Genomic DNA, 17682 nt, shown 5'->3' with positions numbered 1-17682 from the left:
GATATCTCAAAAGGTAGAGAAGGACTTAGCCATTAATGACCTAATTCTAAACCCTATGTTTCTTCCATACCATCAAATACCTGAGAATGAATGCATACATTAATTTGTCAAATTTGTAGCAACCATTTTGTTGATATCTAAAAGGCTCCATAATAGAAAAGCTGTATCTCTTAAAGAAATTCACTTACTGGGGTCCAAGAACCATGTCTCCATTGTGCTATCTTTCCTATGGGAACAGCCGGTAATGAAGTGACCCCAATTTTAGGGATAAAAGGGCAAGGTGTAACCATACAGTCCTGTTCAAAAGAAAAATAGATCTCATAAGACATCAATTAATTAATCCCTCTGATTTACATTAAATTCAATACTTTATTTCTTCTTCCATATGTCTAATTCAAGAACAGTCACACACTAAATTACAAATGTATAATGTACTTTAGAAGTTCATGATATTCATAACAATAGATATATCTTCTTCAGTTCAAACAATGGAAATATACAAGTTAAATGAGTGATCCAAAGAGTTAAAAATTTCATTAATAAAGCTATAAAGCTAGCCAAACCAAGAATAATAAATTCCCTCTTACACAGATACACACACACACACACACACACACACACACACACACACACACTAGTTTTTAAAAAATATAAGTGAAAAAAAAAAATATATATATATATAGAATTTTAACACATAAATAATCCTCCTGTATCACATCTTTTTGTTTATAATCCATGAAGGGGTGTCTTTTACCTGCTTGTCACTCGGGCGACTGGCTCCATGGCACTGTTCCTCATCATCTAACACTGTGCTAAATAGCTCACTGACACACTTAACTGCTCTTATCTGATACCCGTGTCCACATGTGGCTGTGCACTGAAAGAGGAATATAGTAGATATTTTAAAAACCTGTTTTCCAAAAATTACATAAACTTTCATTTTCTTGATGAATACACAGTTAATAACATACTTTCAGTAGTTCTTTACTAATCCTTATACCAGATTCAAGACTTAAAATTAGCAAATTCAATCAGTATGCATATTTATTCAGATTTATTGTGTAGATATCAATAAAATACTGAAAGTAACTAGATGTACAATTATTATTGTATCCTAAAAAGTTGTCATGTAAAAATATCATTAGAGGCAGAGTCAATACAACTTAGCGAAATGAAATACTCTTCAAATTTTACCTGGTATATGTATGAAGGTACTTCAAACGGTTCATGAAAAAATGTAATTAAAAGATAATACAAATCCTCTTTTAATTAAAATGTAATTGATTATACATATGTCTGGGGTACAGAATTGAATATCAATACCTGTACACATTGTGTGATGATCAAATCAGGATAATTAGCATATTCATCATTACGAAGCTTAATCAGTTCTTTGTGATGAGAATATTCTATCTCTCTTCTAGCCATTTGATAACATGCAGTAAATTAATGTTAATTACAGATGCCTAGCTCAACTGTATACCAATGGTACTTATTTTTCCTAACTAGTTGTTCTGTGTACTTTAACTAATTTCTCACTATCCCCTTTCCCCCTCATCCTTTCCAACCTCTAGTAATCAAATTTCTGTCCTCTCCTTCTGAAAGTTCAACATATTATTTTTTCCTTTCCTTTCCTATCCTTCCCTGTCCTTTCCTGTCCTTTCCTTTCCTTTCTTTTCCTTTCCCTTTCCCTTGCCCTTTTCTTTCTTTTCTTTTTCTCTGTCTCTATTTATTTTTTTAGCTCCCACTTTATGAGCGAGGACATGTAGTATTTCCCTTTCTGTGACTGGCTTATTTCACTTAACATAATTTTCCCCAAGTTCATTCATGCAGCTGTGAATGGCTGAATTTCATTCTTTTTTTTTATGGCTGAGTAGTATTTCCACTGTGTATATGTACCACATTTTTTTTTCCTTATCCAGTCATCTGTCGATGAGCATTTAGGTTGATTCCATCTCTTAGTTATTGTAAATAGAACTGCAATAAACATGGGAGTGCAGGTATTCCTTCGACATGATGATTTCCATTCTTTTGGATATACACCCAGCAGTGGCATTGCTGAATTGATGATACTTCTATCTGTATTTTCTTTAGTAATCTCCATACTGTTTTCGAAAGTGGCTGCACTAATTTACAGTCCCACCAATGGCGTAGGAGGGTTTCTGTTCCACCACATCCTCACCAGAATTTGTTATTTTGGTTTTTTGATAATAACCAGTCTAACTGGGGTGAGATGATATCTCAATGTAGTTTTGATTTGCATTTCTCTGATGATTAGTAACGTTCAGCATTTTTTCATATACCTGTTGGCCATTTGTGCGTCTTCTTTTTAAGAAATACCTATTCAGGTTCTTTGCCCATTTCTTAATCAGATTATTTGTTTTTTTACTATTAAGTTATTTGAGTTTCTTGTATATTCTGGATATTAATCCCTTGTTAGATGAATAGTTTGCAAATATTTGCTCCCATTCTGTAGTTTGACTTTTCACTCTGTTGATTGTTTCCTTGTTGTCAGAAGCTTTTTAGTTTGATACATTCCCATTTGTTTATTTATTCTTTTATTTCCTGTGCTTAAAGTCTTATTCAGAAAGTCTGCCCAGTCCTACATCCTGAAGCGTTTCCTCTATGTTTTCTTCCAGGAGTTTTATAGTTTGAATTTTAAGTTGATTTTGGTATACGGCAAGAGGTATGGGTCTAGTTTCATTTTTCTCTACATATATATTCAGTTTTCCCAGCACCATCTATTGAAGAGGTTGTCCTTTCCCCAATGTATATTGTTGGCACCTCTGTCAAAGATCTGTGAGCTATAAATATGTGGGTTGATTTCTGGGTTCTTTATTCTGTTCTGTTGGTACATGTGTCTGTTTTTATGCCAGTACCTTGCTGTTTTGGGTACTGTAGCTTTGTAGTATATTTTGAAGTCAGGTAGTATAATGCCTCTGGCTTTATTTGTTTTGCTCAGAATTGCTTTGGCTATGCAGAGTCTTCTGTTGTTCCATATTTATGTTAGGATTGTTTTTTCTATTTCTGTGAAGAAAGAATGTCATTGGTATTTTGATGGGGATTACACTGAATCTGTAGACCACTTTGAGTAGTATGGACATTTTCACATTAATTCTTCCAATCCATAAACATGGAATATCTTTCCATTTTTTTGTGTTTTCTTTCAGTTCTTTCATCAGTGTTTTGTAATTTTAATTGTCAAGATCTTTCACCTCCTTGGTTAAATTTATTCCTAGGTATTTTAGACAATATGAATCTTTCTATGAACTTTGTGAATTATTCATATGTCATTTAATATGTTAAGTAAATTTCAAAGAGATAAAGAAGGAATAGTGTATGATAAAGGGAAGATAAGAGAAGGTTTCCCATAAACTGTGGCATCCTCCGATTGCATTGTATAGTATTGAATATACTAATTATCCTGGCTTGAGCATCATATATTGCACACAGGTGATGATATTCAACTCTGTACCCCAAAGATATGTATAATCAACTAAGTTAAAATTTAAAAAAAGGAAAGAAAAGAAAGAATGAAAAAAATACTCGCAACTCTACACAAACACACAAAAACAAAAAACAAACAAACAAAAAAACCCTCCAAAAAAACCTGTGGCAAACTCCACAGGATAATAAGCTACCCACCTTCATCTAGCCTGACTTTTGCTCATCGTACAGACTCCTAACTACCCGTTTGGCAAGACATCTAAACAATGCCTACTCTAAACAGAGATATTTAGACACTAAACATGAAAATATTTATAATTTAAACAAAGCTGATAAAAGCATAAAATTTGTAGCATTTTGGTTAACAAAAGTGAATTCAAAAGCAAAGGTGAAATATTTACTATAGTGAAATTCGCAGTACTGTCAAAATTTTGCAGATAAAGATTCACATTTTTGGGGTATTTTTCTAATAAGCCAACCCAAATTTCATTGCATCTACTAAGGGGAGAGCAAATATATCATAATTGTGCTATTCTGTAAAAATGGATCAAATTAGAAAAACCCATAGCATATACTCACAGAACCCCATGGTCCTACTTGCCAGGAAGCACATGCATGAAGCTCACATGGTCTCAGAGATTCAGGTTTGGTAATTGGACTACAGAAGCCATCACTTAAGTGGTCTTCATTCAGCTGACACCATACCTGCCGCTGTTTTGTCCCTTGTCCACACGTAACAAGACACTGTAAGGACACAGCTGATCATTTTTTATTTACAGTATTAGTAAACACAAATGCCCTACAAAATGATGCAATGATTAATGCATTTTCCCTCATGCCTCCAGAGATATTCACCAAGTAAAATCTGCTACCCCTAACTTCTGCTGCCTAAGTCCCATGTGAAATCTCCATTTGTCCTAGACACAAAGGTCCAAAACTAATCTTAGAATAAGTATACAGTTGTCATTCAGTATCCACGGGGATTGGTTCCAGGACCCCCCCCCCCCGAATACCAGAATTGATGAATACTGGTATAAATACAAAATTGGTCCCTGATATAAAAGTAACAAAGTATTTGCATATAATCTATACACATCCTCCATATTCTTTAAATCATCTCAAGATTACTTATAATACCTCATACAATGTAAATGTGATGTAAATAGTTGTTATACTGTATTGTTTTTGATTTGCATTATTTTTTATTGTTATATTGTCATTATTTATTTACTTATTTATTTTTAGAATATTTACAATCTGTGGTTAGTTGAACCTATGGAGGTGAAATCTGCAGACGCCTAGAGCCGACTGTATATCACAGGCTGCTGTGGACACTGGTGCTTTCTTATAAGTATGGTTACAAATTAAACATCAGTTAATGTTATTGCTAGCCAGATACCGTAAAGTTTAAGGACAAACCATTTGTAAATTTTTGATCGCCTCGATAATAGTTATCTACAAAATGAGAAAATAAATTTAAATATGTTTGAATTTTATAAAGTCTCTGGTTGCAAAGCTTTCCTAACACCGTATTATAACAGTTCTAATCCTCATGTATTTAATGTTACCTCACTCCACTCACTAGTAGCCCAAGTGGGACAGGAAAATTCATTGCAGATCTCTATCATCACTTGGGAAAGCTCTTGGCATTCTCTGTCAGCAACACGGTGGCCAAAGTTATTTATACAGTATGATTCTCGAGACTTTTCCCCTCCTCCACAACTCTTTGAACACTGATTTAGAAAAAGAAAAAATGTGAATAATGGAAAAAAATCAGATTTTTAACAAAAATATACTGTAGAGTAACACGAATATTTTATTAGAAAACATATTTTTTATTAAGCAATCATTTTTATTGTACCTGGGACCACTCTGAATAATGCCATCTTGTTAAGACACAGTCACCATGACATGGTTCTCGGGTAGTAGGTTTAAGTTGGTCACCGCAGTAGTGGTCATCTACTGGAACAGTGTGTCCTTTATGAATGGAATACTTCATACAGTGGACATCCAAGGTCCTATATCCTTGACCACAATGTGATGAACATTCACTTTTGCCAATGATATGCCACCTAGGAAAAAAGATGTTATTACACTTAGGAAGCATGTCAATTAACACAACTGAAAAATGTATTCAGAGAAACTCATGTATACGATGCAATTTTAAAAATTCTAAGACTTGATGGACAAGCCACCATAAAAATGGAGCCAGTCTGGTTAAAGCTGGAGACAGGGAGCCAGCACTATACTTATCGACCTTACCGTGGCGTTTGGTGACTGCTATGTTCAAGGAACCCCAAGCTTCCCCAAAAACCTTGGAAGACAACTGGTTTAGACCAAGATTACCCAATTAGCTATTGGCAGATTTAAGACTATAATTGAATATATCTGACTCCCAAACAGGTAGTCTCCCCTAATGAAGCCCTCTAAAGTACTTTAATATGAGCAGGAAAAGTCTGGGAATCTGACTACATCAATAAAGGTAATGCCTTTAAAAGTTGGTAAATTAGTTTTGTAAAGCATATCACACTTTCTTATTAATTCATGTAATCTGTATTTAGACATGTTTTCAGGGAAAACGTTTTTTCCACAAGTAAAAAATGCTAGTTTTAGCCAAATTATCTCAATTGTATAGCAATCTAACAGACAATGAGAGTGCACCAGTAAAACAAAGCACGGATTGCACAAAGTTCATTTCCATCCCCAACAGCATCTCAAGGATTTCACTGTGCTTCACTCCACTGCAATGCAGTGGATGCAACTTATACAGGCAGCTCCACCACTAGGCTTTTGCTATATGTCTTCAGACAACATCATAAATCTACAGAAATTCTCGTCTTTGCCAAATGAAAGAGGTTCCGGCTATCCCTGAAAATTAAATGTCACCTGCTACAATGCAAAAAAGATTTGAAAGATGCGATTATTGTCCTTGGCTTCACTCCAAGACCAATCATACACACACAAAAAACCCAAATGACAAGAAATTTGGGTTAGAAGTGCAAACTTCCCTGACATGATCTAGGATAAAATAACTGACAACAGAGCATGAAAATCTATTTATTCTCCAATACTCTAACTTTAGAAGTTTATTGGTTCATTAATTCAATGGGAACTATAGAATCATGCTAAAAAATTTATTATTTCAGATGTTTAAATCATTGATTTTCAGATTAGAATTTACATGTATTTATTTTATAGACAAAATTGCCTCCATTTCCTACACAAAATGTTGAGGTCTATATACTGGCATTCAGCAAACAGTATGAATTAAAATTCAAACCAATGACTGAGTTTCATCATAAATTAGTGAGCCTGAAATTTTATAATAGCAGGGGCAGGCAATGGGTTTTAATTACATGTCCACTCTGTGTCAGGCACCATGCCAGATATTTTCATCTTAGCTCACTCATTAGTTTTAATCTGGTTACATTATACATTATATCTCTTTTACCTTAGTTCACAGTCTGTATTGCACCTTTCCGTCACAAACAATGGAAGTGGCAAATGGTCACATCTTTGATCAGATACTACCATAAGATCACTCTTACGTATGCAGGTCATTTTTCTTCTATGAAGACCTTGGTTAAAGTCAAATGAAAATGTAAAATGAAAGCAATATTCATATAAGTAGATGTTTCATAATTATTTAATTCTGCTAACAGCTTAAAGAATTCAGCTAAGCAAGCAATAATGTCCAACGCAACATACAGAGTATGTTAGTATTAATCTAGTCAAGAATGACTTTGTATAATAAGGTGAATCCTGAGTAGTTAAGGAGTTTGCTTAATGAAGAGACATAAGGAAGGAAGACAGGTACGGTGTAGAAAGAAATTTCATTAAAGCTGGATAGAGTGGTTATCTATCAGTGGAGAATTGAGTGGCTAGGACAGCACTGATGCTACACGGTACGCTACATCATTATTTCCATTATTTGCTTACCTCTCCACCCTAAGAGAATTGCACATCACTACTTGCTACTTCCCTGTCCACTGACATCATGCTTACGCCACTGACTGTGAGGGAATGTAACCTATTTCAGTTCTAACCAGCTCTCTTTCCCTTTTCCTCTACCTCCAGAACAGCATTTCCCAGATAGGGCTGATCTTCAGCCTGGAATCGTGAATGGAAAAGGCATGGACAGACAATAAAAAGATCAGTGGTTGTCAAGGGTTGTGAGGGAGGGAGGATGGGATGAAGAGAAACTGCACAGGGATAGTACTGTGATACTGTAATGATGGATATATGTCATCATTTGTCAAAACCCAAAGAATTTACAACACAAGAGTGAACCCTAATGTAAACTATGGACTTTAGTCCATAATAACACATCAAAATTGGCTCATCAATTGTACAAATGTGCCACACTGATGCAAGATGTTAATAAAAGAGGAACAAGCTGGGGAACTGAGGGGAGGTGGGAAAGGGGGGAATATGTGAACTTTCTGTACTTTCTGCTCAATTTTTCAATAAACCTAAAACTGCTCTAAAAAATAAAGTTTATAAATTTTTTAAAATAACATGGATGAAGCCACTAAGTTAGCCAATTAGCAGCCAAACCATGGTATGAGCAAGAAATAAACCTTTGTTTTTCTAAGCCACTGAGATTGGCATTTGTTTGCATGTGGCATAATCACAGCAAAAGCAAACTAAGAGAAGTGGTCATGACTGCCACATTGGTCTGAACTTCACACTTTCTGCAATGAGAAGACAGTAAAGAGTTTAAGCAGTCAGTGATATGATCAAATTTCTGTTTTATCAAAGTTCAACTTCGTACTTCCAGTTAACTAAATATGAAAACATATGTTTACCTCTGCTCCTACTAAATACCCTTTGAAATAACGGTAAAGCATTTTGAAAAGGCATAAAACTAAAAGAACAAAAATAAAAAGAAAGGAAACACAGTAGGCAAGAAAAGGAAATTCTGAATGTGAAAGTGTATGGAAATAAGTATTTAAGAGATCCAAGGAAGATGAAACTTAAGCCCATGAAGACGAAAGTGAATAAGAAACAAACCATTCATGCCACAGAATCCAGGAAAAGCCCAGGAACTGAAAACACCAAGGTCCTCTGAAGAGGTGAATGTGTGAGGGACAGACCTGAAAAAATGGAGAACTCAACGAAAAGTATCTCTGAAGAATGGTTGGACCACTACCCTTCTAGCTGAGAGCAGCACTGTCCAACAAAAAGAGAATGTCAGCCACTTACCTAATTTTACATTTTCTCATAGTCTCAGTAAAAAGTAAAAAGATACAGGTGAAATCAATTTTAATAACATTTATCCTTAACTCCAAATATCCAAAATATAACTTCAACATGACATAAAAATTAAAATTATTAACAATATATTTTACATTCTTTTTCATACTAAGTCTTCAAAACCCAGAGTGTACTTCACACTGATAGCACATCCCAATGAACTAGCCACATGTAGCTAGGGGTTACCATGTTGGACAGCATAACTCTAGAGAGGGTGAACTTGAGGGCACAAGACACTGTGGGGAAGTCAGGGATGCACCGTACTGAAGTAGGGTGACAAAGTAAAAGTCTTCATACTGAATTATGAGATCCCAGCCCACTGGGCTCTCTACTTCGCAATAGTTCCAACCAACTTCTATTGTTCTCTATCCTCTATGTGACCATCATAAGATGGGAGAATTCCTCTCTCGGGGGACTGTTTAACCCAAGAAAATAGATAAGCTGACAATGACATTTGGGACTTCTCCCCAGTGACATATGAAAGGGCTACTTAATGACTCAATTACTCTATAATGAAGCCTCTAGTTTGACTTGTCTGACATACCCAGGACTTTCAACCGGCACTTTAGTACTTCTTAAATATGAACAAATGACAAAGGATCAGCAGACATTTTAGGAAAGCCTCTAAAACAAAAGGGGCGAAAATAAAAACAAAATTGAGCTAGGATGAAACAGACGTAAGTCAGAAAGCAGAAGAAAACTTAAGCACTGTGATTAGTACCCTCAGAGACATAATAGAAGATACTGCATCCATGAAACAAAAGTAAGATGTTATGAGAAAAAACATTAAGAAAACAATAAAATTAAGAGAAGAAATTAGAGAATAAGCGATCAATTTAGGAGGTCAAACATTCAAATAATACAAGTTTCAGAAAGTAGAAGAGAAAAATTTATGTGAATTACAAAAAAAATGCAATAAAATTTCTCAAGACAAAGAATCTATGTTTCCAATTTGGAATGACATCCTAATTACCCAGGAAAATAGATAGAACAAAAAAAAAAAAAAAAAACCCCAAAAAACAAAACACAAAACACCCACCACATCAAGGCCACATTGTCCTGACATTTCACACCATTAAAGAGGACCCACAAAACTTCCATAATAGAAAATGCCACACACAAGCAAGGAAATTGGAAAACAAGCCAAAAAATAAGGCTTTCAAAATTCTAAAGGAAAATAATCTACTTTAGAATTCATACCATCTAAATTACCAATCAATCAAGTGTAAGAATAGAATAATGCCATTTTCAGATATGAGAAAACTTTAAAAAACTACCTTTCTTTCTCAGTAAAGTACTGAGAAATATGTTCCACCCAATGAGGGAAGTAAATCAAACAAAGGGATTCATGGGATATAGAAAACAAGGAATCCAATTCCGAAGAATCCAATAAGAAGAAAACTCCCAGGATAATAATGAAGGGAAATCTCAAAATGAAAGTCACCTACCAAGCCTAAAAAGCAACACAAACAAATTAGAGCAAGAGAAAAGAGGGCCACAGTAGCAAAAGATAAAGTGAAGAAAAATTGAAACTGATAAATTAAATAATGTGCTTGAAAATATGAAGACAAAATTTATAGTTCTGGAAAAAAAGTTTGAGGACTGATAATTTTCAATACGATGAAAAACAAGTAAACAAATAAAACTAAGGGAATTTAAGTTTAGAGACACCAAAAAGTTACACAAAAAAGAAAATATAATCATAGTATACTGTGTGGCAAAAGAACCAATTGTTTCTTTTCGCCTGCACATGATTGCTTAAGACACCTCTCCGGGTTTGAACTTCCAAACCATCTCTCACCATGTTTTGTCCAACCTTTCGTTTTGAATCTTGCTGTTCTTTTCTTGGTGTGTTCACCACATGTTAGAATATTCCTTCATTCTCCTGTTACTTGGATTTGTCCTCTGCATATCTACAGCCACAGACCAGCTTACCTACTCAGTGCTGGAAGGCTGATCCCAACCCCCAGAACTCCTATTCTCTTCTGTAAAGAGCATTCAGGGCCTTTCCATCAAAATGGATTCTTCCTTCTTATGTGTTTGCTTTTCTGCCTCTAGCATTTATCCCAGTCAACCTTACATAGTCTCCTACCATATCCCTTTGCCCAGACACTGCCGAACAGTAACAGGAATGCCTGTCCCCATACAACCTTCCGAGAAGCGCTGTCCCAACACCGCAGGACCAACACTGTGTCTCTTCTTGAATGCAACAACACAGCTGCTCTGGCACCTTGTCAGGTCAGATTGTTGGATTGTCCCTCATCATCTCATCATCTGTCATCACTGCCTCTGGCCACACACCTTCTCTCATAAGCTCACCTCTACACCGTTTTCAGCTGCTGCTCCTCTGACCCACTGCTCCCCTAATTCCCAAACCTCTTCTCTATTCTCCATGAGAGCAACTTTCCCAATCTATACAAACTTCTCTATATCTTCAGCTTCAATCTCCCCACAAACTGCTCCCTCCTTTTCCCATCTTTTCTGGGGTCTGCTCTGTGCAACTCTGTAGAGCTGCATTTACCATTTTAAATTAAGAAATCTACTTATGCTTCTGTTTCATCCACTAGACTTTAAAACTTGAATGCAGAATTAGGGTCTCATTAATAAATCTGAAACAAAGTCATCCCTCAGTAAATGTTTACTGCATTGAACAAACATAGCATTGCACAATTAAGTCTCTCAAATTACAGATTACAGGCTCCAGTCTTTCCGTTTTCTTTCCCTACTGTAAATTTCCCTGCTTCTCCATTTCCCACTCTGCTCTTTTCAGTTATCCAGCAATCAGTACTAATATATTTTCTCGTGGTCAGAAAAGGGAAATAAAAGAATGAAAGAATGATATCTCAGCACTAAAAGAGAGAGACAGGTTGCTAAGAAAGAGTGTGTGGGGACAAGTGGAGAAAAGGGCAAATATTTCACTGGGATGCAGGATACAAATCAAAGAAACTTTCTGTGACTATGAAAAAGAGGGTGAGAACGTGAAAGGAAAGGAGCAGTAATGGAGAATGCTGAGAAGAGTAGAGTTAAATGGGGCTGTTAAGTATAAGAACCAGAAAGAATGAGTGAGGAGAAATTTAGGAAGGAAAAAAGATGGGCAACCTTTGTACATCTGTGTGTGGGCAGTGGGGTGGTTTCCACAGGCAGCCAGACTCAAAAGTACCCAAAGATACCAGCATGCACAGACTTTTGCATCCTGTTTAAAACCAGTGTACCTTGACACATTCTGGTACAGTCTTGCCATGGTCCATATGGATCCCACGTGAACAAGTCATTCCTTTCTTCCACAGGGACATTGAAGGAATAATGTACATCAGGGTTGTATAAATTACCCACACACAACACCTCAATAAAGATACAAAGGAACATACAATTAATTCATAAATGATATATTCTTAAGACATCACATTTATGTTTAATAATATATGCTAAGTACTTGACCAGTACAGTTTAGCAATATGATTAAAGCTAAGTCTTATTAATGACTACTGAGAACTTACCTGCAAAAAAATGTCTTCTTCTAGTTGATTGGTACTATTAATTCTTTCAACTGAGTTGTTTGATCCACTGTATTCAAAAATAGCTCCTTTTATGTTGATTTCTCTTTTTGACATACTTACAACGAAATTTCCATTCAAAAGAAAAGTTCCTTGAGTGTCAGACAATGCTGTAAAAGAATAAAATATCACTCATTAAATAGTAAAACCTGTTAGCAGTATAGAAAATACTCTTTAAACTTTTTAAAATCAAATCCATTTTTGAAATTAAAGAACATAAATGTAAATCAATATTAAGGAAATAAACTATTTTACTGTAATGTAGGATCTAACCTATAAGTAGAAAAATTTCAGCACATCAGCCAAAGATATTAAAATTGATTCACCCTATATTTTTTTATCTGAGAATGTTATCTTCTTCCATGAAACATGGAATTTCAGAAGGGACATACAGGAAGTGGAAAAGCAGAAAGAAGTCATAGTCCCAGCAGACAGATCAGTTAAGTCAATCATGGTCATCGATGGTGTGGAAAGAAAGAGGAGCCAGACTGCTGCAACATTTCATTCATGCTTATCTTGGAAAAAAGGTACAAAGCTTTAAAACTCTAGGGTCAATATTCTAAAAGGCCATGCAATGACTGTACTATTCACTATACAAACAGCTGGATCAGTCTCAGAGAGATACTCCATCACTGTTGATGCATATGTGAATATCTTCTTTTCAGAATAATATTCCTATCTCCCTCTTCATTCATGCCCCCTTCCTGTTCTCTTTCCCAGTGACAGCCATTAATATAAGGTATCATAAATGTATATGTGTGTATATTTATCTATATACTATACTTATATATACATAAAACAATAATATAGTATGTATTCATAATTTGTTACTTTTTAAATACAAAATTACATGGTGTCCACAGTAGTGTGGTAGTAAAAAGACCAACGTGGTGTTAAAATAACAGGTTTAAGTTCAAGTTGTTCCAGTTAACTGATCTGTGATCTTTGACAAACCTCTTGCTCAGTTTCCTAAACGGTAAAACAGAGATAATAAAAATTTCTTCCTCACAGGCTTTTAATCAGGATCAAATTTGGGAAATGTTTGCAAAAGTACATAAATTGTATGTGACTGACTCTGCTATTTATTTTTAATTTTCAAGAGGATGTGTACTATTTAAAATTTAATACTAATAAAACCCCCATATTAACCAAATGCTTTTTGCTTGCTTTACTTATGGTATACCCTTCGGTGGAACAATAACCTCTTTGGAAAACATTTGTTTGGCGTTCCAGGAAACCTCACAAAGTATACAAGTTACCTGTGGCTAAACTTCATAATAAATACAACACCCCTCTAACAAAGCAATCTTGAAGGGATCATTGCAAAATAAATCTGGTGTTTCTGTGTATATGTGGACTAGTATAACTGTCTTTATATATTATACTGAATCAATGACAAAAACATAAAGTTAAATATTTCTCCTATGAAATAGAAATTCCATTATCCTAAGAATCTGTACTTTATCAAAAGTGGATAGGCCTATTTTAGGAATTATTGATTACATTAAATCTAAGGGAAATAAACAAAACTTTAGTGACTGAGAAAAATTCTTCACATTTCATTACTTTTAGTTACCAAAGTTCATAAACATAAACGTTTTAAAAAATCCCTTTAGTGACTTCATGTTTGTTTTGCTCACTTAAAATTAGACTTTCATATTTCCACTTGTATTTCTTTCACAAACTATACTACTACTTTATTGGTGAACATTTCTAATTTTTAAATTCAGGCAGAACCTGTGGTTCATTCCCAGTAAGATATATATCTACACTTGGAACCTGAGACCTCAAATTATTTATCTACAATATAGTAGCACACATCTATGTATATGCACCTGGGTAATACTTTTAGCAAAAGAAAAACAATTTCTACAAAGTATAAAATAATAATAATTTAAAATATTTACATTTGATTTGGGAGGGGGGAGAATTTTTTTAATATTTTTTATTCAGATGAAATTGACCTAACATAAAAATATCCATTATTAAGTGAACAATTTAATGACATTTAGTACATTAACAATGTTGTGCAACCACCACCTCTATCTAGGTCTGAAATTTTTTCATCATCTCAAAAGGAAACCCTATACCCATTAAGCAGTTTTTCCCTTTACATTTGACTTTTTAATGCCAGACGTAATTCCTGAGACAAGTTGTTCATTACAGACTCAGATTCCCAGTTATAAGCATGAATTATTTAGGCAGTATTTCACATCTTATTAATGTGAAGCAAACACTTTATCAATGTCAGCTCTACACTACCACCTACTCCAGCTTGGTGAATTACAGATGTCAACATTAAAATATTTCTCAGATAGATAGAAAAAAAAGGTTTGTAAAACATTCTTTTCTTGTTTGTGCCTAAATGAAATTCTTTAAACTTGAAAACTGATTTCTAAAAATAAATAACATAAATTAAGTCTATTCTCTATAAATAGCTCAAGAACAATATACTGGGGCAAAATTTATTGATACCTAAAAATATGAAACCACAGCTCTTTTTCTGTCTTTCTTGAACACAACAGCTTTTTAAAAGCTGTATTTACATACTTTTGATACATGGTAAAACATTTTTTAAAAAAACCTATTTAAACCATTTAATCCCAAAGAATTTTATAATTAATATTAGATAAAAAGAAGAGAATTTTATTCTGAATACACATGCAACTCTAATTGAACATAACCTTTGTTATCTAAAAAATACTCTTATAAGAAAAAACTGAAAACAAATGTATTTTTCAGAATTTCATTCAGTGGGTTTTAAAAAGGATATATTTTCTTCAGCTTAAGAAGAACATATGAATAGGGAGGCAGATGATCGAAGCTCAGCGTGAACTGAAATTGCATGTTTGCTCTAGAGACTCCTGTTGCCTTCCAAGAATTTATATCAACCACAGACCTCCATGAAATTGCACATGAACCACATACTGGCTGCTGTTTACTAGAAATGTTTACCAAGGTAATTGTCATCTTCCGGTGTTCCAGAATAGCTGTGCTGAAGAATGTCAATGTACGTCGCTCCTGCGGGAATCTTTACAATGACATTATAACCTGCAATATAATTTCATACATGTTAAATTTCACAAAAGGCAGATGGCCCAGAGACTGTTACTGCTGAATGATTTGAAAAATATGAATAGCATAGTTAGACTTAATTTCACTTTATCTTAAAAAAAAATGATACAGTGGTTATTCATTTTGAATCAATGAGTTACACAAATTACTTAAGGTTGAGAAAATGTGGTTGTTGTCTAGAAACATACAGAGTTTGGGATTCTTAAAGTACAACTGTTGCTAATTTTTTCTTACTTCTAAAATTCTTAATATAGAATAGAAAGCAGCTAGTATTTTAATTCCTGAGATACTTAATACACATATTCATTTTTAAATTTGACTAATTCTTTTCTATTTTATACTTTCTACTGGGAAAAAACACCAAATTGCAAATGTTATTCACAAATTCAGGAGATACCAAAGTAATTGGTCATTGCTATGTTTGCAAAGACTCAGTGAATAGCAAAATAATAAAAGTTCTTAAACTCTATTGAAAAATAATTTAAAAAGAAATAATAAAAAAAGTTTGTAGTATAAGCAGGAATCCCTTATCTATCTCCCCCAAATTTACAACACTGGCACCATTCAAAAGAGGAAACATTATATCAAATACATATTAAACAAGAAAAAAATGTTTTTCTGATACTAAAAGCACTCATATTACATAGTTTTCCAAATACTCTCAGGTTTTTAAATATACAATTAATTATGCTTTAGTGATAGTACTCTAAGTTTTTCCTTTTCCTTTTTTTTTTGGATTTTCCCCTATTTAATACATCAACTATAAAAAGTTATAATTTTTCTCATACACTAACTTTGATAAACATGGAATGAACTTAAGAAGTTTTAAGGAGCTTAAATTTAGAACCTTGATGTCAGACTACCTTGCATGTTTTTAGAACAGCTTTATTTATGAGGTTCTAAATCTCTTTAAGGAATCACATTTTAAATATAAGGAGAAAAATGGCTTGATGATTCTGTGTATGCTGTATGCATACTGGTTGTAGGTTATCAATCTGCCAGAATAATTTTAATTCACCTTTTTTTCCCATATAAAACAATCCCACCCACTACTTCTACTATTTATATCTCTGCTATTATATTTTTTCAAGAAAGCAAGCCTCAGGTATTGCAAAGGTGACAAGACGAAGGCTACCACTAGGAGGCAGAAATGTGACAAATGTATTCAGACCCTGCAAATGAGTTTAACACCTTTTTCCATTTGCAAACTGATTAGTTCACAGTACAATTTTTGCAAGATTAAATATTTGATCCTAATTTGGTACATGTGGTTTTATCCTGGAAAAATGTTTTTCAGTGAATATAGACTGATAAATATGTGTCATTGGCTATAGAAGGGGATCAAATGTGTGTGGCTCTCATGAAATAATGATAATAAATAGAAAAATACTATGTCAAACCATCTGGTAACTATGGTTCTTAAGTATCACCAGATTATGAAATGTACTATACTTTTCATATAGATAAAAATACAAATTTTGAATTTTAATTATATTTCTAACTTAACTGAATACGTGTGAACACAATTTAAAGCTGAACGGTAATACTGTAAAAAACACATTTTTACTTTGCAAGGAAAGTTTTAAAGGTCTGCTTCAATTACCCTAAAAAAGTAAAAAATGTTTGCCTAGAAAGTTTTAGACTGGAAAATATCTGATATATTCTCCTAACAATTTTGAAGAGAAATGAAATCATGGCCAAATATCAATCATATCTGTGATCCAAATACTGCCTGGAAAAGTTAATCATTTCATCCTTCACCTTCCATCAACATTTTCAACATACTATTAATAAGAAACAGAAAGATAGGCCAGATCATACCAAAATAAAAATAGTTTAAATAATAAAAATAGTTGAAAGCAAGTATCCTGGAAAAAAATCATAAATATGTACATTTTAGATTACAGGACATCAGTAAAAGCACTTCATTACTTGGGGAATTATTCACACATCACAGTCAAATAGCAATGGGTTTACTCCAATAAGTGCACCTAATATATTTTTAAGTCAGATTTGCCTTGGGCAGGTGAATTCATTAATTCAAGGATGCATCTGGTATAAGATTTAATTTTTAAAAATTTAGAAAATTTTTCTTTAACAATTATTTTGGACTAAGGGTATAGAGTAGATAAAACAATAATAAACCATTACTATTATATCTTCATTACATACTCCATTATATCAAATAAAAGGGAAAGCTAAAAACAAATACACAGCTTACCATAATGAGCACTATTGAAGACACCTGCCAATGTCTTGCATGTAGAGTTATCCCCACCACACACTCCACATTTGTCTCTTCTGACTTTGGAGTTTAACACGTGATCACAGCCAGCTTGCTTCAAAGCAC

General features: G+C 33.9%; 1 protein-coding gene across 2 annotated transcripts in view; it reads right to left on the bottom strand.

Annotated features, from left to right (window-relative positions):
• The window catches only part of ADAMTS20 (ADAM metallopeptidase with thrombospondin type 1 motif 20), a 171900-nt gene that overhangs the window by 66436 nt on the left and 87782 nt on the right, over positions 1-17682 (bottom strand). For both annotated transcript variants that reach the window (XM_063075546.1, XM_063075547.1), the window contains exons 15-24: positions 17554-17671; positions 15213-15308; positions 12201-12367; positions 11916-12045; positions 6899-7025; positions 5309-5519; positions 5016-5180; positions 4027-4191; positions 755-877; positions 189-296 (exon numbers count right to left, since the gene is read on the bottom strand). In XM_063075546.1, the coding sequence (XP_062931616.1) occupies positions 189-296; positions 755-877; positions 4027-4191; positions 5016-5180; positions 5309-5519; positions 6899-7025; positions 11916-12045; positions 12201-12367; positions 15213-15308; positions 17554-17671 (1410 nt within the window). The remainder of the gene's footprint in view (positions 1-188; positions 297-754; positions 878-4026; positions 4192-5015; positions 5181-5308; positions 5520-6898; positions 7026-11915; positions 12046-12200; positions 12368-15212; positions 15309-17553; positions 17672-17682) is intronic.

This window comes from Cynocephalus volans, chromosome 12, assembly GCF_027409185.1.
Source record: "Cynocephalus volans isolate mCynVol1 chromosome 12, mCynVol1.pri, whole genome shotgun sequence".
Taxonomy (NCBI): domain Eukaryota; kingdom Metazoa; phylum Chordata; class Mammalia; order Dermoptera; family Cynocephalidae; genus Cynocephalus; species Cynocephalus volans.
The sequence above is the reverse complement of the archived record's forward strand: the minus strand, read 5'-3'. Positions and strand labels throughout refer to the sequence as shown.